This window comes from Embiotoca jacksoni, unplaced genomic scaffold (assembly GCF_022577435.1).
Source record: "Embiotoca jacksoni isolate LCO1_2020_lvr unplaced genomic scaffold, fEmbJac1.0.p SCAF_4, whole genome shotgun sequence".
Classification (NCBI taxonomy): domain Eukaryota; kingdom Metazoa; phylum Chordata; class Actinopteri; family Embiotocidae; genus Embiotoca; species Embiotoca jacksoni.
In genome coordinates this window covers 24,123,512-24,147,332 of record NW_027185392.1, presented here as the reverse complement: position 1 = coordinate 24,147,332, position 23,821 = coordinate 24,123,512, and the positions used below count along the sequence as shown (strand labels likewise).

The following is a 23,821-nucleotide window of genomic DNA, read 5'->3' as shown; positions in this document are numbered from 1 at the left end:
GGAAACGGAACGTGATTTGGTTTATGGCCAAAAACATCTTCTCATGAGAATTAAGGTGTCTGATCCGACAACACCAGTTTATACACGCTCACAGTTGGAAGAGATTTATTTTGTGTTTACATAAACGGTGTTAAATAATATGATGTAAAAACTATTTAAAGCACTTGTTTTTACAGAAGAAGGCCGATTCTTTGTCCTCTGCTACAGACGGGATGTGAACTCACTCAGGATGTTTCATTACCTTGAAGTTTAGAAAATAAAGATCAGAACTAAGACATTTACAGCTATTTGTATGATGTCCGGGATGTTTATCATCCGAACTGATTACATACAACTCCTTCTTTATTAGGCTGTAGTTATAAAAAAAAAAGTATTTTGTTTTGCAATTTAACAGAAAAAAACCCATAAAACTCCACAAATTGCATTTTCTGGTGTTTGAGTCATTTAAAATTGCATCAGTTGTTTAGTTTTTGTGTGTGTTATGTTTGTGTGTTTTATAAAGTGTATTCACTGTAAAATATGAAGAGCCGAGGAAGAGTAGCTGCTGCTATACAAAAGCTAAATCTAAGATTTAAATAAACAAACAAACAAACAAACAAACTCCTCACAGCCCGGCAGAGCATTCATTTTATTATTTACACTTAATATTTGATAAAATAACTTCTCTTTATATCATTAACATTTCATTGCTTGTCAGTAAGAATTTCTCAAAGGTGCTGAGAACTACAATTCCATTATTTCATGAGACACTGATGTGTCGTGATCGTTGGGTCTTTTTGATCGAGTGTTGGAGGGCGAACATCTTTCAGTAGCTTCTGTGTTTCTACGTTGCAGCGAGTCTCTGTTGAAGGTTTTTATATCTCGACAGCTCCTGGTCGGAAACAGACGGCTGGAAGTTCTCTAGAGCTGCAGAGAAATCGTCGACGGAGAGACGGACAGGAGAAACCTCCGAATCCAGACCTGGAGGGGGGGGGGGCAGACGAGTCACAGCTGCTGAACAAAATATCTTTACTATTATTATACTGACTATAAACAGCTGTTTGAAAGGATCAGCGATATAAAGGGGGAGGGGCATAGTATTATTTACTTTGTACTTGTTGAGACGAGGACTTCTTGCATCATATTGCTGTTATCAGGATGTTACCAGGATATGATGTCAACACGTGCAAACACCACAACGCCAAATAGTTTAACGGCAATTGTTCGTTTTGTTTTTCATTTCTTTCAATGACTACGATTATGAATTGATTGTGAAAACTGTTGCTGATAATTGTCTGTTGATCGACTAATGTCAATGAAGACTTCTGATATTAGACCCAGGAAAAAAACAACAACATATATTTACAACATCTGTGAAATGTTCAGTTTTATGAAAAGCAGTAAACGGAGTGAAAGCCAGCGATCACTGAGTAAATAAGGTTTTCACTGGATGAGTGTCTGGGTGTGTTGCCGCGGCCGACGCGCTGCGGCGACCGAAGCCTTTTCTCCCAGAGTGCAGCGTGTTTCTGAAATAGTTTGACTGAACGACGGCAGCGTGACGAGCTGCTGAGCGTCGAGTCTGCGTTCAATGTTTGGAGATATTTTTTTTCCGGTCGCCGAGAGTTGAAAAATGTTAACGCTGCACTCGTCACTGTCACCAGCCGTCCAATCACAGTGAAGGAGGGGCGGGACCGACACTGCTCTCTGATTGGTCGACCCTTCACACTGCATTCACAGAGAAGAACACTGGAGCTGAGCGACGGTCGGAGCGGCCAGACGAACTTCATCCAGCTTCTTTAACACCTTTTTACAATGAAATTTGAATTTGAATCATTGTTTTTTTAAAACAACTGATTAAAAATGATGAATAGCTGTTTAGACTGAATAAAACGATTCCACGTGTGGTCATGTTTCAGGCCGGTGGAGGCTCCGCCCAGTTTGTGTGACGAAGGTTTTCCTGCTGATGCGGCGGGTTGTGTATTTTCTCACCGTCGTCGATGAGAGAGATCTTCCTCTTGATGGCGGCCGTCATGGCGTCTGAACAGAGAGCGTACAGATCGGCGCCGGTCATGCGAGCGGGGCAGCGATCCACCACCTCCTGCAGGTTCACAGCCGGGTCCAACTGGAACCTTTGAGGTGAACAGGAAAGCAGCACCACACTTTTATACTTCCTACATCAATACTTTGGGAGGGGGGGGGGGGACTACTCCAAAGTCTAGTGGGGGTCGGGTGGGGTGTGTGTGTGTGTGTGGGGGGGGGGGGGGGGGGGGGGGACTACTCCAAAGTCTAGTGGGGGTCTCTTACTTTTTGAGAACGGCCTGGAGAACCTGCAGCTGGGAGGCTTGATCCTCGTTGATTCCAACGTAGACCAACTTATCAAACCTGAGGACAGATTCAGACGCAGGTCAGCGTTTCTGTGGATCATTTCACTTTTCCTTTTACAAACAGGCATCAAAAATAACTAAATAAAAACTGCAAGTTATTTGATTTATATTTTGAAACAAAAAAATGTATTGGAAAAAGAAGGTATTTTTCTTTCACATGGTCATGAAGCCCAAACTGAACACTGCTGAAGCTTTGTTCCTGTTTATTAATGTGTGTATACTCAATGTAGTGTTGTAGAGGTGGTTTTGAAAATGAATGAAACCTTATGAAGGTCACCTGTTGAGTTCCTTCAGGCTCGTCCTGCCTCTGAGACACTTTGTACTGTGTATAAATTATATTTCTAAGGTGACAAAACTACTACATCTCATTATATTGGCTGATGACACAAAGATATTTTACTCAGGAAAAAAAATGAAAACTAACTTTTGGACGCAGTTGAAAGCGAAATATCAACCAAAGACGAAACTGAGACATTTTATTGTTTTATAAAAAAAGATATGCTTATTTAGAATTTGATGCCAGCAACATGTCTCATTTACATTTTACACTGTCCAACTCTTCAGAAAGGGCTTTTATTTGCAGTCTGAAAATGTTGTGTTCTGCAGCTCATGACAGGATGACAGGAGTCTGCATTCATGTTCCAGCATATTCCCCGTAAACTGTGAAGCACTGACCCCCACACGACCCCCACACGACCCCCACACGACCCAACACGACCCCCACATGACCCCCACACGACCCCACACGACCCCCACACGACCCCAACACGACCCCCACACGACCCCAACACGACCCAACACGACCCCCACACGACCCCAACACGACCCAACACGACCCCCACACGACCCCCACACGACCCCAACACGACCCCCACACGACCCCAACACGACCCCCACACGACCCCAACACGACCCCCACACGACCCCAACACGACCCAACACGACCCCCACACGACCCCCACACGACCCCAACACGACCCCCACACGACCCCAACACGACCCCCACACGACCCCCACATGATCCCCCAACTCTGTCGCTGCCTCACCGATTCTTTTCTTGGACCACTTTTGGTTTCATACCAGCAACTCTCTGACGCAGACGTCCAGACATCACAATTTAAACCATTTCAAAGACATTTTGCTTCACATCAACTTCAAGAACTGACAGGTCACTCGCCGTCTAATCAATCATCAACCATCAGTGATGTCATGAACCATCAGTGATGTCATGAACCATCAGTGAGGTCATCATCCATCAGTGATGTCATCAACCATCAGTGAGGTCATCGTTGGTTTGTGAACGTTATGGATCCTCCAGTTCAGATTCGAGCCGGAAGTTTTATAGTCTGTAGTTTTATATCCAGTCTGTAGTTTTATAGTCTGTAGTTTTATATCCAGTCTGTAGTTTTATATCAAGTCTGTAGTTTTATAGTCTGTAGTTTTATATCCAGTCTGTAGTTTTATATCCAGTCTGTAGTTTTATATCAAGTCTGTAGTTTTATAGTCTGTAGTTTTATATCCAGTCTGTGTTTTATATCCAGTCTGTAGTTTTATATCAAGTCTGTAGTTTTATAGTCTGTAGTTTTATATCAAGTCTGTAGTTTTATAGTCTGTAGTTTTATATCCAGTCTGTAGTTTTATAGTCTGTAGTTTTATATCTAGTCTGTTTTATATCCAATCTGTAGTTTTATATCCAGTCTGTAGTTTTATATCAAGTCTGTAGTTTTATAGTCTGTAGTTTTATATCCAGTCTGTAGTTTTATATCAAGTCTGTAGTTTTATAGTCTAGTTTTATATCCAGTCTGTAGTTTTATATCAAGTCTGTAGTTTTATAGTCTAGTTTTATATCCAGTCTGTAGTTTTATATCAAGTCTGTAGTTTTATAGTCTAGTTTTATATCCAGTCTGTAGTTCCCATAATGTGAAACAAATGTTTTAAAGTTGTAGACTTACATTAGGTTTAGGTTTAGTAGAATCAGGGTAACATTCCAGGAACTTAAAGTAAGTCAGTGTCATGTTATATAAAGAGATGGAAAAACAAACTTTGTGTGTGTGTGTGTGTGTGTGTGTGTGTGTGTGTGTGTGTGTGTGTGTGTGTGTGTGTGTGTGACCTCTGACCTCCCCGGCCTCAGCAGTGATTGGTCCAGCAGGTCTGGACGGTTTGTTGCTCCGATCACAAAAACTCCTGCAGAGGTGCTGCAGTGCAGCGCGTCGAGCTCGGCCAGCAGCTGAGACACGACTCTGTACGGACACATTCAATCAAACCGTGTTACAGAGGAACACGGTAACACGCGTGTGGAGCAGACGTCACAGTGCTTCACAGTAAAAGACTGAAGCAGTTATAAAATACAGCACTAGAGATAATAGAAGTGATAATGTGCAGTAACAGGAAATATGATGGAGGTAGAAGTTATGAAGAGTTTATAAAAGTACACAAAATTAAAAGCAGCAAAACATCCAGACAGTTTGTTTAATCAACAATCTCTTCCTGAACTGGAGTCTGTACTACGAAGCCCGATTAGGGGATAGTGAGGTAATGTCACGTTTAACAATGTTGTCAGGGTTATGACCAAGCGGCAACCATCAGTGATGTCATCGACCATCAGTGATGTCATCGTTGGTTTGTGAACGTTATGAATCCTCCAGTTCAGATTCTGTCCGTCACCATCTTTGATAGTTCGGAGCGGTTCGGAGCAGGAAGTGACCATATTTGGACGAGCTGGGGGAGGAGCCAGAGGTGGATCTGACCGATCTGATTGGAAACCTGACGATACTACGTCCCGCCCACCGATAGCTGTAACCTGACTGCACCACAGGCCTGTCAATCAAACAGACACGCCCCCAAAAACAGGTCTTCTTGAATCTTCTTTTCTAATGAATGAGGGATTATTTTCAGATGGACCTCCAGAAAACTAATATTATTTATTTATGAGACATTTATCACCATGGTAACTTATGCTGCTCACCTCGCCTGTTCTAGAGCAGTTAATGTTCAAGATGATGGATCGACGCCTATTAAATCACCGTCTACTGATAAATGCATTTCCTTGGAAAACGACATCATCATTTGTAGATACGTGGACAGTGAACGGGTCTATTAGGAGAGGAAGAACGTTCAGGGACCAAAAAAGTCTCATGGATTTTACTGAAAATTATTGATGAGATATGGAGATTCCATTTCATTGTGTTTTTGTAAACTGATCTCGTCCTACAACAGAGACTGATTGAAGCACTAAGGCCTTGTACTTGTTGTACTTATAAGATATGAAAGTAAGAATATCTACAGCTATGAATAAGGTTTTTATATTAGTCTATATATTCATAGATTTTTCTTTGCTCGCATGTCTGTTCGACACCGCCAGAGTTGCAGTTAAAGAATAAGGCTAAAATAGTCACAAGACGCATGAAGTATATATCTAAGTAACATGATAATTTGATGGCATAACCAAATGCAAATATAGTCAGAAACACTCACCCTAACGATGCAGCTGTGATTATAAACCTATTCATTGACGCATTCGCACCATTTTCATCGTTAGCCGTCCTTGCTGCATTTGGCAGGTTGGATATGTTTAACTTCAAGGTTCAAGGTTAATGTTTTTGTATCCATATTATTTGACATACGGTGGAACGAGATGACGTTTCTCAGGACCAGGGTACAAAGATAATTCTCTGAAAATTGCTAAATACACAAGTACAATTTTCTGCTAAAAACATACATAAAACTGACTAAGACAGAGAATTAGAAGACAATAACAGAGCATCAGAGAGCAGCTGAAAAGCTGAAAAGTGCATCAAGTAAGAGGTAATAAATATAAACTCCCTCAGTGCTGGTCAACACCCACCTGTCCATCACCCCTCCAGAGTCTCCACTGCCCCCCCTGCTGGGAGCCAGAGAGTCCAGCTCATCAAAGAAGACGACGCAGGGAGCTGCTGAGCGTGCTCTGCAGAACACTGGAGACCACGTACACATCAGTCCACACATACAGAAACACAGAAACATAGAAACATAGAAACATAGAAACACAGAAATATAGAAATATAGAAACATAGAAACATAGAGACACAGAAACATAGAAATATAGAAACACAGAAATATAGAAATATAGAAACATAGAAACATAGAGACACAGAAACACAGAAACATAGAAACATAGAAACATAGAAACATAGAAACATAGAAATATAGAAACATAGAAACACAGAAATATAGAAATATAGAAACATAGAAACATAGAGACACAGAAACACAGAAACATAGAAACATAGAAACATAGAAACATAGAAACATAGAAACACAGAAATATAGAAATATAGAAACATAGAAACATAGAGACACAGAAACACAGAAACATAGAAACATAGAAACATAGAAACATAGAAACATAGAAACACAGAAATATAGAAATATAGAAACATAGAAACATAGAGACACAGAAACATAGAAATATAGAAACATAGAAACATAGAGACACAGAAACATAGAAATATAGAAACATAGAAACATAGAGACACAGAAACATAGAAATATAGAAACACAGAAACATAGAAATATAGAGACACAGAAATATAGAAACATAGAAATATAGAAACAGAAACATAGCAATATAGAAATATAGAAACACAGAAACATAGAAATATAGACACAGAAATATAGAAACACAGAAACATAGAAATATAGAGACACAGAAATATAGAAACATAGAAATATAGAAACACAGAAACATAGAAATATAGAGACACAGAAATATAGAAACATAGAAATATAGAAACACAGAAACATAGAAATATAGAAACACAGAAATATAAAAATACAGAAACAGAAATATAGAAATACAGAAACAAAGAAACACAGAAATACAGAACTACAGAAATAAAGAAATAGATGGAATTCACAGAAGGATGGAAGATGGAAGGACATGGCGACACCAAGATGAAGGAATAGGAGCAGTCAGACGATCAAGCAGGTGGGAAACAACCCAAAGGTTGATTTAAATGATCCAAACAACTACATTTCAATGAATATTCCCACATTGCAGGAAAACTTCAGTAACTCAGCTGCCATGTTGAATAATAGTTTAATAATAATAATAATAATAATTAATAATAATGAGCTGAATCTGTCATTGAAACGGTTTAAGACTTATATATTTTTGAGTAATGCTAATGTTGATTTCTTTTTAAATCTATGTGATGGTCTGACTGCGTGCATTTTTTTCTTTTTAATAAAGTCTCAGCCACTGAAGTCCATTTCCAAACATGTATTCAGTAACAACTCCACCACTGTCAGGCCCACCTGAGAAACCTTGAGCTCTGTGGATGAGGGACACCTGGGAGAACTTTTGAATACAATAAGTCTTCCTTTTCAAATCACCAGGCTACAATGGGATTTAAAAACCTCCCAGAAAACCTGCTGTTTCTCAATCAGTCAGCGTACCGATGCTGCTGATCCTGTGCTAAAGAATCTCAACTGCAGACAAATTTGATGCAAAAGAAACAAAGCACCAAAAATGTTTCACCCGTTTTAAATCATAGCAGCAACAGGCAGCGTCTCCATTTTAAAACACTTTAGAAGAAGCTGACAGATGTTGTGGCTGTTAAAGCTTCAGGATACGAGCAGATCTCGGTTCTGCTCTGCTAGTAAACAAGCAGCACAGACTTCTGCAACGCACTGATAAATGATACGAGCTGCAGCGTCATGTGACCACTCGTCTTGCTGTGACCTGTCATCAGGTGGGAAGTTCAAAACAAAATCTGTTTTTCTCTTTTTGAAACAGTTCTTTGAATTGAAGGATGTTTAAAACGTCTTTTGAAAATAACTAATGTGCATTAATGTAAAAGCAATATTTTACTGTTGTGGTTGGTTTAGGTGAAGCTCTTTAAAAAATGTCCGTATCAAATAGCGACTAATAATTATTTACATTACGTGTCAATCTGCTGATTATTTTCTTCACAAATTAATTCATTGTTTGGTTGGAAAAAGTGAGAAATTCCCTCAAAAGTGATCTGAAATATGATCTAAATATTTGCCAATTAAGTGCACGACAGCACAGATGGATCCTGTCTGAACCTTTAACTCACACAAACACTCACCTGATCAGGTAAGGTTAGTGTGTGTCGGTGTGAGTCAGAGGTTAGACAGACGACGCAGATCGAACCAGGAAGGTGAAGGTCACTGTTTTATAATTACAGATTAAACTTTGATCTGCGTGGAGGGATGTGATGCGATTCCTCATCTAACAGCCACTTTGCATCCACATTTTCTGCCTCGAGGGCACCGGTATACCGCTTTAACCATCACTGGAATATGAAAGAGGAAAGTGAAGCACTGATTTCATATATTTTTGACTGAGAACATTTGTTTTTGATGGAAAAAGCAAAATTGAAATCTAGAATTTAGTCTGTGAGGCTGTGAAACATGTGTCACTGAGTTTTAAGCAGCTGTTTTGCTCAAATTTGTGGATTATTTGGTTAGAAAGACAAAGCTGTGTAGTTTCATATGAAACCAAACATGCAGTTGTGCCATGTGGCAAAATTGCAAAGGCAGGTTTGAAATGAGACTGCTGCTTACAGCCGTGGAAGAATTAGCTGGTTACCCTTTTAAAAAAAAGGGAAATATCGTTTGGTCGACTCTTCCAGAGGAAACTGCTCCAGCTGTCTGTTTGTTTTGTTTCAATACTAAAGAAAGAATAATTGACAGGACAACATGGGGAAAGCAAAAAACAAAACAGTAAATAGAAGACAGGAGGACACCGACCTGCTCTGATGTTTTCCTCGCTCTGACCCACGTACATGTTGATGAGCTCTGGACCTTTAACACTGAGAGAAGACGTCCATGAGAAGTCACAGGAAGCATTCAGCTCCTCACATCTCAACAAAACAGTGGAGTCATCACTAAACTGACCTGGGCTGTGCACTGCACTGCCCCCTGCTGGCAGCCACAAACATCTATTTAACCCTTTGAACTCCAGGCTATGTTCAGGGTGATTTCACTACCTTCACTTATAAACTCATATCTTGGTCATTATAAGGGCTAACCATTCATACTACATCTTGTTTTTTTTCAAGACAGTCGAAGCTATCTAGATCTTTCACTAGATCTTTCACTAGATCACTCTGATAATACTTTGAGATTTTTTTAGATTGGCCTTTATATCAAGGAAAAAAAGATTTCCAAATAATACTTTTTTTTGTTTTTACATGTATCGCAGCAGAAAATATTGTCAGCAGAAATATCTTTTATAATTGTGTAGAATCTGGTAATATCTGAACCATGTTTGTGGGACACAAATATGGGCTTAATGTCTGACAGAAAATAAATGTCATGAATGACTCCGGGTGGCTCAAACCAGGGACTCACACTCAGTGCATACGGCCCTGTAATATGTGTTAATAACTCAGCTGTAGTGTAGGACCACAAATACGTTGTTATTTGGGAAGGTTTTCTAGAGTCGAGTACCTGAGGAAGGTCATGGAGCACTCAGTGGCCACAGCTTTGGCTAGCAGAGTCTTTCCTGTTCCTGGTGGTCCATACAGTAGGACCCCGGTCCGGTTCAGACCCAGAGACAGGAGCTCAGGTCGCTGCAGAGGAAGCTGAATTGTGTCCAGGATCTCCTTCTTCACGTGCTGCAGACCTCCAACGTCCTCCCAGCGCACATGAGGGATCTGCTCAGACACAGAGTTCAAGTTACGGAGAGAAGAGTTTAAGTTACGAAGAGCAGAGTTCAAGTTACAGAGACCAGAGTTTAAGTTAAGGAGAGCAGAGTTTAAGTTAAAGAGAGAAGAGTTTAAGTTAAAGAGAGCAGAGTTTAAGTTAAAGAGAGCAGAGTTTAAGTTACGGACGGCATAGTAAAGTTTAAGTCACGGAGAGCAGACTTTAAGTTACGGAGAGCAGAGTTTAAGTTAAAGAGAGCAGAGTTCAAGTTACAGAGAGAAGAGTTCAAGTTACAGAGAGAAGAGTTTAAGTTACGGACGGCAGAGTAAAGTTTAAGTTAAAGAGAGCAGAGTTTAAGTTACGGAGAGCAGAGTTTAAGTTAAAGAGAGCAGAGTTTAAGCAGAGTTTAAACAGAATTTAAGCAGAGTTTAAATTACGGAGAGCAGAGTTCAAGTTACAGAGACCAGAGTTTAAGTTAAAGAGAGCAGAGTTTAAGTTAAAGAGAGAAGAGTTTAAGATACGAAGAGCAGAGTTCAAGTTACGGAGAGCAGAGTTTAAGTTACGGACGGCATAGTAAAGTTTAAGTCACGGAGAGCAGACTTTAAGTTACGGAGAGCAGAGTTTAAGTTAAAGAGAGCAGAGTTTAAGTTATGGAGAGAAGAATTTAAGTCACGGAGAGCAGAGTTTAAGTTAAAGAGAGCAGAGTTTAAGTTATGGAGAGAAGAATTTAAGTTACGGAGAGCAGAGTTTAAGTTAAAGAGAGCAGAGTTTAAGTCACGGAGAGCAGAGTTTAAGTCACGGATGGCAGAGTAAAGTTTAAGTTACGGAGAGCAGAGTTTAAGTTACGGAGAGCAGAGTTTAAGTTAAAGAGAGCAGAGTTTAAGCAGAGTTTAAACAGAATTTAAGCAGAGTTTAAATTACGGAGAGCAGAGTTTAAGTTATAGAGAGGCTCAACACGATACAAGGAAAGAAACAGCAGCCTCTTTCAGGTGTCGTTTTAAACCCTGTGAACATGACAGAAAACATCTGCTCAGGATCTCCGTACAACAAGAAAGCTTTTAATGAGATCGTTTTCTCATTTTAATGAAAAAAAAACCCCACTTGATATATATTATTGTGTTCCAGATCATAAAGAAACTGAACTTCATCAACACTCAGACACAGAACGGAGTATTTAAAGGATGACTGTGCTCACATTTCACTCCGTTAATGAGAAAAAAGAATGGACAGGAGCACAGCAGCTGCTTTTCTGTTCATATTCTGCACAATGCAACATGCTTACACACAAAGACTGCTGCTTATTATTACAGCTCATTTCCAGAAGGTAGATTTTGATTTCCAAAACCAAATATGTTATTACAGATGTGGCTGTCATCAGCATGGCGACACACGTTGATGCCGTACACTGAGAAACCAAACCCATGTTTGTCACAGAAGCACTTAATACCATTCTGTAAACATATATTTATCATTATAACAGGTTTTATAACGAGGGAATAGAGTTTACTTGTTGTATAAGCTACCAAATGTTATCTCTTTATGATGAAAACGTGCCTCGTAATGAGAACATAAACATTTTTTTTTTGTCAGTTATGCTTCATCCAACCAATAAAGAAAACATTTGACAGGTAAGATCATCTCTGGTTTGCTGTCTTTAGCTGCTAAATTTTCCACTTCAACAGATAAACAACAGATATCCTGGAGGCCCGTCGTGCTGAGCGGTGAACTCTCACCTTCGGGGCTCCGACGGCTTTGGACTGGGCGTCCTGCAGCGTCTCCAGGGCCAAGGTGAAGTCCTGGTTCAGGACAGTCACTCCGCTGCAGCGCAGATCCTCCTGCTGCCGGCCACCACTGCACACAGGAAGGAACTCAAAAGAGGGGAACTAAAACATTGCATATGTTTTAAATTTGGACTGAATCTAACAATTACTGTCTGTTACGTGCTGAAATAATCTTTGATTGACAGCAGTGATTTCCTTCAGTCGTCATCACCTTAAAAGTTCCAGCTAACTAGCTATTTTCTTAAAACCTCGTTTTGTAACATACATTAAAAGTAGAGAGGACCCAATACGTTGCTTTGTGGGACTCCACTTACAGTAATGTATATTTTAAGGATCCAACAGATGTTAGCTTTTGGCAGCAAACTATAAAATGCCCACCAGAATCTCTCAAAGCCCAACATGTTGGATTCAGATTTTATCTGAGCAATGGTCTGAAACCCCAAATATTCAGTTTATAAACATTAGAAAGAAGGAAAGCATCAAATATTCATGTGAGAATCTTTAACAAGTATATGGAATTCTTTGTTTTGATTAAAAGAAAAATTTAAATAAGATCACAAACAGCCTCAAAAATGATTAAAGAGCTGCGTGAACACCTGTAACAGTCTGAACAAAGACTGACAGTATTTACTGTTTCAGTGTGAATTTTTTTTAAATGGGTGTAACTCATGTTCATGCACAGATTAACTTTTTTTTAATTATTATTATTTGGGGCCGATGATGATGAGGAAGTAAGAAAAAAAAAAGCAATAGCAATATATTGACCAAAATGTGACAAAGATAGAAATGGAGGCAGGATATTTTACAGTTTAAGAATACATTTTTCTAAAATTGCATCTCTGGAAAGCTAATAATTATAAAAACTAAATAAAAAAAACCCCACCAAATTCTAAATTACTGCAAGCATCTTTTCTGCATTAAAGTTTATATAACAAAAAAAAAAGGTTTCATATCGGACAAGAAATGAATGCCAATATGGCTGCGTCTCTATTAAAAAAGTGCTGTTGTTGGTCTTCAGTCCTACCAGGTGTGGATCAGCCTCCTGCAGGCAGCTCGACCGGCCTCAGCCAGCAGAGCACTCAGATCCCCCAACACGAAGCCCTGCAGAGGACACGGAGGAGGGCAAGAATGAAGGAACTCACTGCTGATAACTTTCATCCAAAAGAAAAGATGTTTTGTAGTTTTGTTGTGTTTGCTGAGGAGATTTTTGTTGTTTTCTGTGTTTAATACTTCCGACTTTATTTTGGGCCAATCGTTGAAGATCTACAATTTGTGTCATTATCATGTTGCACTTGTTTACTTAATCTGTTGTTTTAAATTCCTAATGTTGTCAGAAATGACAGCAACAGGTGCGAGTAAATAAAAACTGGTTCGATAGGACGTGTGTGAATAAATTATTAATATGGCAAACTGTCGATGAAGGAAATTGTTGTTTCTAGATTTGCTTCTAGAGTTTGGTCTCAACATATCGAAGATTTATTATTGTACAGCTTTACAGTTTTCCTTTTTGAGTTTTATGCGTGTTTCAGCAGATTTCACCTAAGTGGGGATCAATTCTTCATTAAACCACAGAACCTTCCGCCTTCTTGGTGTAAAAAACTTTCTGATCAGGACCAACAGTTTAGTTTTGTGTCCCAGATGAAGGATCAGACTGTCGGTCGGTCACCAGAATCACGACGTACCGCGGTGAGTTTGGAGAGTCTCTCCAGGCTGACGTCTCTCCCCAGCTGAAGGTCTCGACTCAGGCTGACCAGCATCGAGCCCCGCTGCTCCTCTGTGGGGCTCTCTATCGCCACCTGATGGACGTACGCCCCCACGACACCCGCAGACAGATCCCGAGGTGTGCAGACCGTGGCCACCACCACCACACTGAGACACACACACACACACACACACACACACACACACACACACACACACACACACACACACACACACACACACACACACACACACACACACACACACACACACACACACACACACACACACACGTTACATTTCCTCCCGACTGTAATGCCTTCAGGTACAAGTGCTGGTTTCATTATAAACACTGCAGCTCAGTCTAATTCAAAATGAACATATTTTTCCTAAAACAATACAATGCTGTCTTTAGTCTATTTAAAATGAAATATGGGTTTACAAGATTGGAAAATCATCACATTCTGTTATATTTACATTTTACACAACAGGCCAACCTTTTTTTCAGAAAAATGAGGCTGATGCAAAAGTGCCTTCAGCTGCAATACCAGCGAGTGCCACTAGAGGCCGGCTCCAAAAAGCCTCCGGCTCCATAGACTCCCATTCAACTTCTCTCATCAAATCCAAAGTGAATAAAATGTGTCCATCAGTTATCTCGGTGTTGTTAGCTAAAGTCACTCCTTCTTATTAGTTTTCTGGAGGTCCATCTGAAAATAATCCCTCATTCATTAGAAAAGAAGATTCAAGAAGACCTGTTTTTGGGGGCGTGTCTGTTTGATTGACAGGTGAGAACAAGAAGAAGAGGAATTAAAAGGAAGCGTACTCATTCCAAATTACATCCTTTCTCTTTTTACATGAAATGTTGCGCTATGGATGACAAAGTAGGTCAAAGTTCAAGACACATTTTTATGATGAAGTATGTCCCAATTGTAAACATAGTACATGCAACAGTAGATACTTTTTAAGGGTAGCTGTGGTCTGTACTAAAAGTAAAAAGAAATAGTGTGCGATTCGGAATGTGTGTCGGTCTCCATGAAAAGCCAGATCAGTGTTATTGGATGAGGGTTAGGGGCGGTTACTGACCCGGTGGTGGCGCTGCTGAGCAGCTGGCAGAGTGTCGCCTGCAGCCGGCCGTCGTCCTCGGCGGCCCCTCGAGGTCGGAGCAGGAGCTGCAGGTTCCTGAGCAGCAGGATGCACGGCTGCAGGGCGTCGGCCCGCTGAAACACCGACGTCAGCTTCACCTCGGAGGCTGCGGGAGTGTCGGCGCACAAGTTCACACACTCCACCTGCACACAGGAACTGTTACTGCCACAAGACAAGCCAAACCCTAAAACACACGGGTGGAGAACATGTCATGAGAACTCTGCAGTATATTTATGCAGATGTAATTTCATCCACCTGATGATTTGATATACGTTTAACAGCCGTCGTACCTTCAGCAGGTGGAGGTTCATTCTACGACTCGCCGCTCTGACCGCGGTCGTCTTTCCGCTTCCTGCAGCACCGTGGAGGAGGACAGTGCATCCAGACAGAGAGCTGCTACAACCAGACACAACACTGACATCAGCAATCACATGACCACGTGTCATCACACCTCTGTGTTACAGGTTTATGATAGCAGGATGGTCAGATCTTATTGTAGATTTATTGTTTTTCACTGCTTCCTGTTGTAGATCTGTGAGGACGGGGGAGTTACCTGTGCTGCAGGTGAGGCAGGATGCTGCTGATTATGAGCTCGATGGTCTTGTTGAGGCCCGGAGGAGACAAACTACTCCACAGAGACGCTCCCTCCACAGAGCAGCAGGGGACGGGGCTGTTGGTGGAGGCTCCCTGAGGAGACCAATAAACAACAGGGACCGAATAATCACAATAAGATCACAGTCTTATTTCAGGATTGTATACTTTGTCATTTTCATGGGTCAATAATTCTGACATGTTTGCATTAGTGGGCATAGAAAAATTCAATGAAAAAAAACCACTCCTAATTTCTCTCTAAGCAGCATCAACAGTCCCAGATACCTGGTCAAACCCACAAAGAAATACAAAATGACCACCAAGAGATTAAAAACTACCACAAAGAAATTAGAAACTACCACCAAGAGATTAGAAACGACCACCAAGAGATTAAAAACTACCACAAAGAAATTAATAACGACCACAGAGATTAATAACGACCACAAAAAGATTAGAAACGACCACGAAGAGATTAAAAACTACCACAAAGAGATTAGAAACGACCACCAAGAGATTAAAAACGACCACCAAGAGATTAAAAACTACCACAAAGAGATTAGAAACGACCACCAAGAGATTAGAAACGACCACCAAGAGATTAAAAACGACCACAAAGAGATTAGAAACGACCACGTAGAGATTAGAAACGACCACGAAGAGATTAAAAACGACAACGTAGAGATTAAAAACGACCACGAAGAGATTAAAAACGACCACGTAGAGATTAAAAACGACCACGAAGAGATTAAAAACGACCACAAAGAGATTAGAAACGACCACGTAGAGATTAAAAACGACCACGAAGAGATTAAAAACGACCACGTAGAGATTAAAAACGACCACGAAGAGATTAAAAACGACCACGTAGAGATTAAAAACGACCACGTAGAGATTAGAAACGACCACGAAGAGATGAAAAACTACCACAAAGAAATTAGAAACGACCACCAAGAGATTAGAAACGACCACCAAGAGATTAAAAACTACCACAAAGAAATTAGAAACGACCACCAAGAGATTAAAAACGACCACAAAGAGATTAGAAACGACCACGAAGAGATTAAAAACGACCACGTAGAGATTAAAAACGACCACGAAGAGATTAAAAACGACCACCAGGAGATGAAAAACTACCACAAAGAAATTAGAAACGACCACCAAGAGATTAAAAACGACCACAAAGAGATTAGAAACGACCACGAAGAGATTAAAAACGACCACGAAGAGATTAAAAACGACCACAAAGAGATTAGAAACTACCACGAAGAGATTAAAAACGACCACGTAGAGATTAAAAATGACCACGAAAAGGATGATGGCAGGATGACCCAATTACAAAATAAAAAACTGGTAGTTGAGGGCAGAGGTCAAAGTTCACCATGTAGAGTGAAGTGTGTTGTCGGTCGGCCAGATGAGCTGCTCCTGCTCCTCCTTCTTCTCCTCCTCCTCCTTCTTCTCCCTCTGCTGACTGACACACCTTCTGCACTCTGAAGTACAGCACTGGACATCTGAGAAAGGTCAAAGGTCACACGGACTCATCACTGAGCAACATGAGAACTTTAATCATTTATAGTGAATTTAGCACAAGTGTGACTTTTTAAAGCTGTGGAAAGAAATTACTTAATTATCTGTAATTACAGATAACAGATAATAATCTTAGTTATCTATAATTACAGATAACGGTTAATAATCTTAATTATCTATAATTATAGATAACGGTTAATAATCTTAATTATCTATAATTACAGATAACAGATAAGGGTTAATCTTAATTTTCTATAATTACAGATAACAGATAATAATCTTAATTATTGTGTTTTATGTAGAAATCAAACACAACGTGTTTGTATCAAAGAGTAGATTGAAGCCCATTGGTTCCTACTGAAGATGTAAATCTCTAAAAACACGTCACAGATATAAAGTATTTTTTTTTTTAAAGGTTTATTAATTTCCTGAAACGGCCACTGTAGTATTTGTTTTAATCCCACAGAGAAATAAACAGGAAGTAGTTAGTTGGGGACTATTTTCCGCGGCGGATTGACCTCGTCTGCTTCTCTGGGGAGAGTTTAGGAGCAGGAGGACAAAATGAAGCTCAGTATGTGATGAAGGAACGTGTCCCAGTTCAGCAGCTCCTCCCTCAACTGGTTCTGGAGCTCCGTGAGGCTCCGACGGATAAAATACACAATGTTAGTGAACTTCTCAGATAATTACTCTATGACTAACGTACGTGTGTGTGTGTGCGTGTGTGTGTGTGTGTGTGTGTGTGTGTGTGTGTGTGTGTGTGTGTGTGTGTGTGTGTGTGTGTGTGTGTTACCTTCGGATGCCCTCTGAGTTGTTCTCCAGCAGATCTGGATGGTTCCCAGCAGGAAGTGTGAGGACATCTCCCTGAGCAACCAGTCTGTGGTGAGAAAGAAGGAACCGGTTGAAGTTAAAACATTTCAACTGGAACATTTGAATATGTGAAGCTGTGACTCGGAGAGCACCGGCTGACCTGGGAATGCCGAAGTGTTCGGCGAGCAGGTTGTCGTAGCAACCGAGGTTTTTGTAGAGCGGGGAGACGACCGGCTGGATGTGAAGCTTCGTGGCGAACGGTGGAGACGCCGAGCGACAGAAAGTGTCGGAGCGACGGCCGCCGGGCTCCGGGGGAGACGGAGTCCACCGCTGAGACAAAACAACCACAGAAAAATACATTTTGGAAACGGGTTTGTAATTGTTGTTACATAAAATAATGTTTGTAGCTGATTTTAATCTCTTCTCATCATTTTCTGTCGACTTATTTCTCTTTGTGGTCGTTTCGTGTCTCATTTTGTTTCTCCGTCTGAGACGTTTTCCTGGTGAACATCAGGACAGATGGACGAGTTCATCCGTTCAGTCTGCTGACTGCTTCAGTATCAATGTTCAAATTAATAACATCTAGTAAAAGAGTCTCTATTCAGGTTTCTGTTATGACAACGAGTTTCTGGAGGGAATGTGGGACTGTACAGGTGTGTGTGTGTGTGTGTGTGTGTGTGTGTGTGTGTGTGTGTGTGTGTGTCCGAACAGGTGTGTGTGTGTCCATACAGGTGTGTGTATGTGTGTGTGTGTGTCCGTACAGGTGTGTGTGTGTGTGTGTGTGTGTGTGTGTGTGTGTGTCCGAACAGGTGTGTGTGTGTCCATACAAGTGTGTGTGTGTGTCCATAAAGGTGTCCGTACAGGTGTGTGTGTGTGTGTGTGTGTGTGTGTGTCCGTACAGGTGTGTGTGTGTGTGTGTGTGTGTGTGTGTCCGAACAGGTGTGTGTGTGTCCATGCAAGTGTGTGTGTGTCCGTACAGGTGTGTGTGTGTGTGTGTGTGTGTGTCCGAACAGGTGTGTGTGTGTCCATACAAGTGTGTGTGTGTCCATACAGATGTGTGTGTGTGTGTGTGTGCGTGTGTGTGTGTCCATACAGGTGTGTTTGTGTGTGTCCATACAGGTGTGTGTGTGTGTGCGTGTGTGTGTGTCCATACAGGTGTGTGTGTGTGTGTGTATGTGTGAGTGTGTCCATACAGGTGTGTGAGTGTGTGTATGTGTGAGTGTGTCCATACAGGTGTGTGAGTGTGTCCATACAGGTATGTGTGTGTGTCCATACAGGTGTGTGTGTGTGTCCGTACAGGTGTGTGTGTGTCCGTACAGGTGTGTGTGTGTGTCCGTACAGGTGTGTGTGTGTGTGTGTGTGTGTGTCCGAACAGGTGTGTGTGTGTCCATACAGGTGTGTGTATGTGTGTGTGTGTGTGTGTGTGTGTGTGTGTGTGTGTGTGTGTGTGTCCATACAAGTGTGTGTGTGTGTCCATACAAGTGTGTGTGTGTGTCCATAAAGGTGTGTGTGTGTGTGTGTGTGTGTCCATACAAGTGTGTGTGTGTCCGTACAGGTGTGTGTGTGTGTGTGTGTCCGAACAGGTGTGTGTGTGTGTGTGTGTGTGTGTGTGTGTGTGTGTGTGTGTGTGTGTGTCCGAACAGGTGTGTGTGTGTCCATACAAGTGTGTGTGTGTCCGTACAGGTGTGTGTGTGTGTGTGTGTGTGTCCGAACAGGTGTGTGTGTGTCCATGCAAGTGTGTGTGTGTCCGTACAGGTGTGTGTGTGTGTGTGTGTGTGTGTGTGTGTGTGTCCGAACAGGTGTGTGTGTGTCCATACAAGTGTGTGTGTGTCCATACAGATGTGTGTGTGTGTGTGTCCATACAGGTGTGTGTGTGTGTGTGTGTGTGTGTGTGTGTGTGTGTGTGTCCATACAGGTGTGTTTGTGTGTGTCCGAACAGGTGTGTGTGTGTCCATACAAGTGTGTGTGTGTCCGTACAGGTGTGTGTGTGTGTGTGTGTGTCCGAACAGGTGTGTGTGTGTCCATGCAAGTGTGTGTGTGTCCGTACAGGTGTGTGTGTGTGTGTGTGTGTGTGTGTGTCCGAACAGGTGTGTGTGTGTCCATACAAGTGTGTGTGTGTCCATACAGATGTGTGTGTGTGTGTGTCCATACAGGTGTGTGTGTGTGTGTGTGTGTGTGTGTGTGTGTGTCCATACAGGTGTGTTTGTGTGTGTCCATACAGGTGTGTGTGTGTGCGTGTGTGTGTGTCCATACAGGTGTGTGTGTGTGTGTATGTGTGAGTGTGTCCATACAGGTGTGTGAGTGTGTGTATGTGTGAGTGTGTCCATACAGGTGTGTGAGTGTGTCCATACAGGTGTGTGAGTGTGTCCATACAGGTATGTGTGTGTGTCCATACAGGTGTGTGTGTGTGTCCGTACAGGTGTGTGTGTGTGTCCGTACAGGTGTGTGTGTGTGTGTGTGTGTGTGTCCATACAGGTGTGTTTGTGTGTGTCCATACAGGTGTGTGTGTGTGCGTGTGTGTGTGTCCATACAGGTGTGTGTGTGTGTGTGTGTGTGTTTGTCCATACAGGTGTGTGTGTGTGCGTGTGTGTGTGTCCATACAGGTGTGTGTGTGTGTGTATGTGTGAGTGTGTCCGTACAGGTGTGTGTGTGTGTCCGTACAGGTGTGTGTGTGTGTCCGTACAGGTGTGTGTGTGTGTCCGTACAGGTGTGTGAGTGTGTCCATACAGATGTGTGTGTGTGTCCATACAGGTGTGTGTGTGTGTCCGTACAGGTATGTGTGTGTGTCCATACAGGTGTGTGAGTGTGTCCATACAGGTATGTGTGTGTGTCCATACAGGTGTGTGTGTGTGTCCGTACAGGTGTGTGTGTGTGTCCGTACAGGTGTGTGTGTGTGTCCATACAGGTGTGTGTGTGTGTGTGTGTGTGTGTCCATACAGGTGTGTGTGTGTGTGTATGTGTGTGTGTGTCCGTACAGGTGTGTGTGTGTGTCCATACAGGTGTGTGAGTGTGTCCATACAGATGTGTGTGTGTGTCCATACAGGTGTGTGTGTGTGTCCATACAGGTGTGTGTGTGTGTCCATACAGGTGTGTGTGTGTGTCCAGTGAATCACAGAGTGAACACACCTTCATCCTCAGCGAGCAGCTGTTCACAGGGATCACTTCTCCTTCAGTCATGTTGAACCACAGAGTCGTTGAAATGAAACCCACGTCCTCGTGGATCAGCGGTTCTGGACCCGGTGGCCGGTCCACCACCACCACCGACACCAGCCGCTCCCCGACATCCGTCTCCCCCGCCGCCGGTCTGGAGGATCCGCCCGGCCTCCACAGCCTCACCCACTCCTGGTTGAACAGCCCGAGTCTGAGGAGCAGCGGCTTGCTCAAAAACACGCAGCTGTCCACGTCCACCGCTTGACCTCTGACCCCGAGCCACCTCCGCGTGTCCGCGACCCGGACGTCCACCCGGCACTCCAGGGCCCGCAGGACGCCCGAGAACCCCGAGCTCAGCAGCCTCCTGTTGTCCAGCAGAGACCGTCCGCCGCCGAGGCCGTCGGCGTAGTGAGCGAAGTCGGAGACGCAAAGTCTGAGCGGTCTGCCGGGCGCGGGGAAGCCGGGCGGGTCCGCCGGGTCCGAGCAGTCCGTCAGAACCAGAGAGGTGACGGCCGTGATCCTGCCCTGAGTCACAGGACTGCACTCCAACACCAGCAGCTCCGACAGCTGCTGCTGCACCTGAATGCACCAGGAGAAAATCACTGAGCAGGAAATGGGACAAACGTTTGGGTTCTGCAGGAAACTGTACAGTGTGAAGGTGTTTCTGTGTCCACCAATAGAAACTCTCTCTCATCGTAAGTCCCGCCCACTACATCCAACTCACCTTGTCGGCGTTTGACTTGAACGCAAAGGTTTTCAATTTGCAGACAAAAAAAAAAATCTAGTTTCATAAGCAAAATCAAACCTAACAAAACTGTGAAAGAAAATGTGTTTGCAATGCAACAACTTTATTCTCAGTTTATATATTTTATAATTGAACTCAATTTTTGATTGTATAATAAAGACACAGAAATACCTTCATAGTACAGCAGCAACTATTAGTTTAACGGTGGAGAATTAAGAGTCAACTGTTGTGAAAATTGATTTGAGTAACTGAAATGCAAAAACTGCTGCAGGCTCAGTTTGACAAACAAAAAGACATTTTCAGACATCAATCTGCATTCAGTGAATCTGTGTTTATTTGAGGACTTTCTTCTTCCATCCTTCTGAGCCACAGGTCCACTTCCACTCTGCTGCTCTGGTCCACTGAACACTGTTGGTCCAGTTTATCTAAACTACAGGAAGGAGGGATGATGTGACGCTTTACAACCAGGCAATTCTTCAGCTGTGGCTGAATGTGGTTGTAGTCTGGACTTTGGCTGCTGCTGTGGTTAACAGTGGTGGACATCAGCTGCTGTGGTTAACAGTGGTGGACATCAGCAGCTGTGGTTAACAGCGGTGGACATCAGCTGCTGTGGTTAACAGTGGTGGACATCAGCTGCTGTGGTTAACAGTGGTGGACATCAGCTGCTGTGGTTAACAGCGGTGGACATCAGCTGCTGTGGTTAACAGCGGTGGACATCAGCTGCTGTGGTTAACAGCGGTGGACATCAGCAGCTGTGGTTAACAGCGGTGGACATCAGCAGCTGTGGTTAACAGCGGTGGACATCAGCAGCTGTGGTTAACAGCGATGGACATCAGCTGCTGTGGTTAACAGTGATGGACATCAGCTGCTGTGGTTAACAGTGATGGACATCAGCTGCTGTGGTTAACAGTGGTGGACATCAGCAGCTGTGGTTAACAGTGATGGACATCAGCTGCTGTGGTTAACAGTGATGGACATCAGCTGCTGTGGTTAACAGTGATGGACATCAGCTGCTGTGGTTAACAGTGATGGACATCAGCTGCTGTGGTTAACAGTGATGGACATCAGCTGCTGTGGTTAACAGTGATGGACATCAGCTGCTGTGGTTAACAGTGGTGGACATCAGCAGCTGTGGTTAACAGTGGTGGACATCAGCTGCTGTGGTTAACAGTGGTGGACATCAGCTGCTGTGAAAGTATTGTGAGGGTGTAAAGTTGAAGAGGCCTAACGAAACGTCTCCAAACAAACAGGCTGCTTCTTCTTCTGCAGAAACATCCTCATCTAACAACGTACGTTTGCTTTCACTGGTTAAATAACGGCACCGCATCACCATACGTGCTGCCCGGTTCAGAGTAACATTCAGGGGGATGCGGGTCGTTGGCAGCTGACAGCGTCTCAGAAGACATGGCGGAAGAAGAGCAGTGAAGAGGGAAGCAAAAGTGATCCTGGCCGTGACCCCTCGGGGACTCCGTAGTGAGGCCAGTTAAAATAAAATACTTCATAATAAAAGTAACTCTTGGCTGTAAATCTGCTGCAGAGGCAGAATACAACACCTTCTCCTGTTATTCACTCTCTATGAATAAATACATGATTAAAGATCATCCTTGAGAAGGTTTCCTGTTATTAACAACCAGCGTCATAATATCACCAAACAAGCAGCTGATCAGTTGCTCTTCTCTAAAGTGATTTTCTGTGTTCAGTCGAGAATAACCGGTCCCACCTGTCCCGGGTCCTCTCCGAGCAGCGGGTGTCGGGGCAGCAGCAGCGGGTCTCCCCGCCGGGCCAGCAGCCACCGCCCCGGCCGGCAGAGCTCCAGCAGCCCGCCGGTGAAGCGCTCCGCTCCGGCGAGGCGGAGGCTCTGCCTGCTGCGGGCTCCCAGCACCACTCTGGCCAGGCTGACTGGCTCCAGAGCCCGGACGGTTCCGATGCATCCGAGCTCTTGGAGCCCGTGGTGCCGCTGGAAGAACCGGCTGGTGAACAGTCGGACCCGGCGGCCGGAGCCTCCTCCGGGGCGGTTCTCGAACCCGAAGCCCGCCGCCTCCTCCTCGACTGTCGGGTGAACGCGTAGTAAAATGCCCGTGCTGTCGGCGTCCTGCAGCCGCTGCGGGGTGAAGAGGACGGTCGGCGGGTCCGTGTCATTCTGGAAGACTGCGTCCAGGTCAGAGTTCAGGAGTAACACGTCCAGCGGACTCAGGTGTGACGGGAAACTCTCCAGGCAGCTCAACTCCACCTGCACCGACATCTTTGATCTTCTTCGCCGCCCCTGCTGCGCTTTGGTTCCTCAGCCTGTCATTACCGCCACCTAGTGGAGAAGTAGAGGAACTGCAACAGGACAGGCAAATCCAGCCTCTCTGGTTTATCTT

The 23,821-nt window shown here is 43.2% G+C and overlaps 1 protein-coding gene across 3 annotated transcripts; it reads right to left on the bottom strand.

Annotated features, from left to right (window-relative positions):
* Positions 1-601: 601 nt before the first annotated feature.
* pex6 (peroxisomal biogenesis factor 6) lies at positions 602-23,821 on the bottom strand. Of its 3 annotated transcripts, none has more exons than XM_069167663.1 (18): positions 23,179-23,820; positions 20,690-21,292; positions 17,724-17,893; positions 17,547-17,630; positions 16,611-16,740; positions 15,195-15,328; positions 14,932-15,034; positions 14,582-14,784; positions 13,480-13,666; positions 12,822-12,898; positions 11,750-11,867; positions 9,822-10,027; positions 9,120-9,181; positions 6,208-6,316; positions 4,481-4,603; positions 2,284-2,361; positions 1,969-2,108; positions 602-960 (listed from the first exon to the last, which is right to left on the bottom strand). In XM_069167663.1, exons 1-18 carry the CDS (start codon positions 23,698-23,700, stop codon positions 824-826), a joined length of 3,186 nt encoding a protein of 1,061 aa, XP_069023764.1. In that variant the 5' UTR covers positions 23,701-23,820; the 3' UTR covers positions 602-823. The 3 variants fall into 3 exon arrangements, with proteins under 3 accessions (XP_069023764.1, XP_069023763.1, XP_069023762.1); XM_069167662.1 differs by having other exon boundaries at positions 14,932-15,037; positions 23,179-23,819; XM_069167661.1 differs by having other exon boundaries at positions 14,932-15,037; positions 17,547-17,893; positions 23,179-23,821.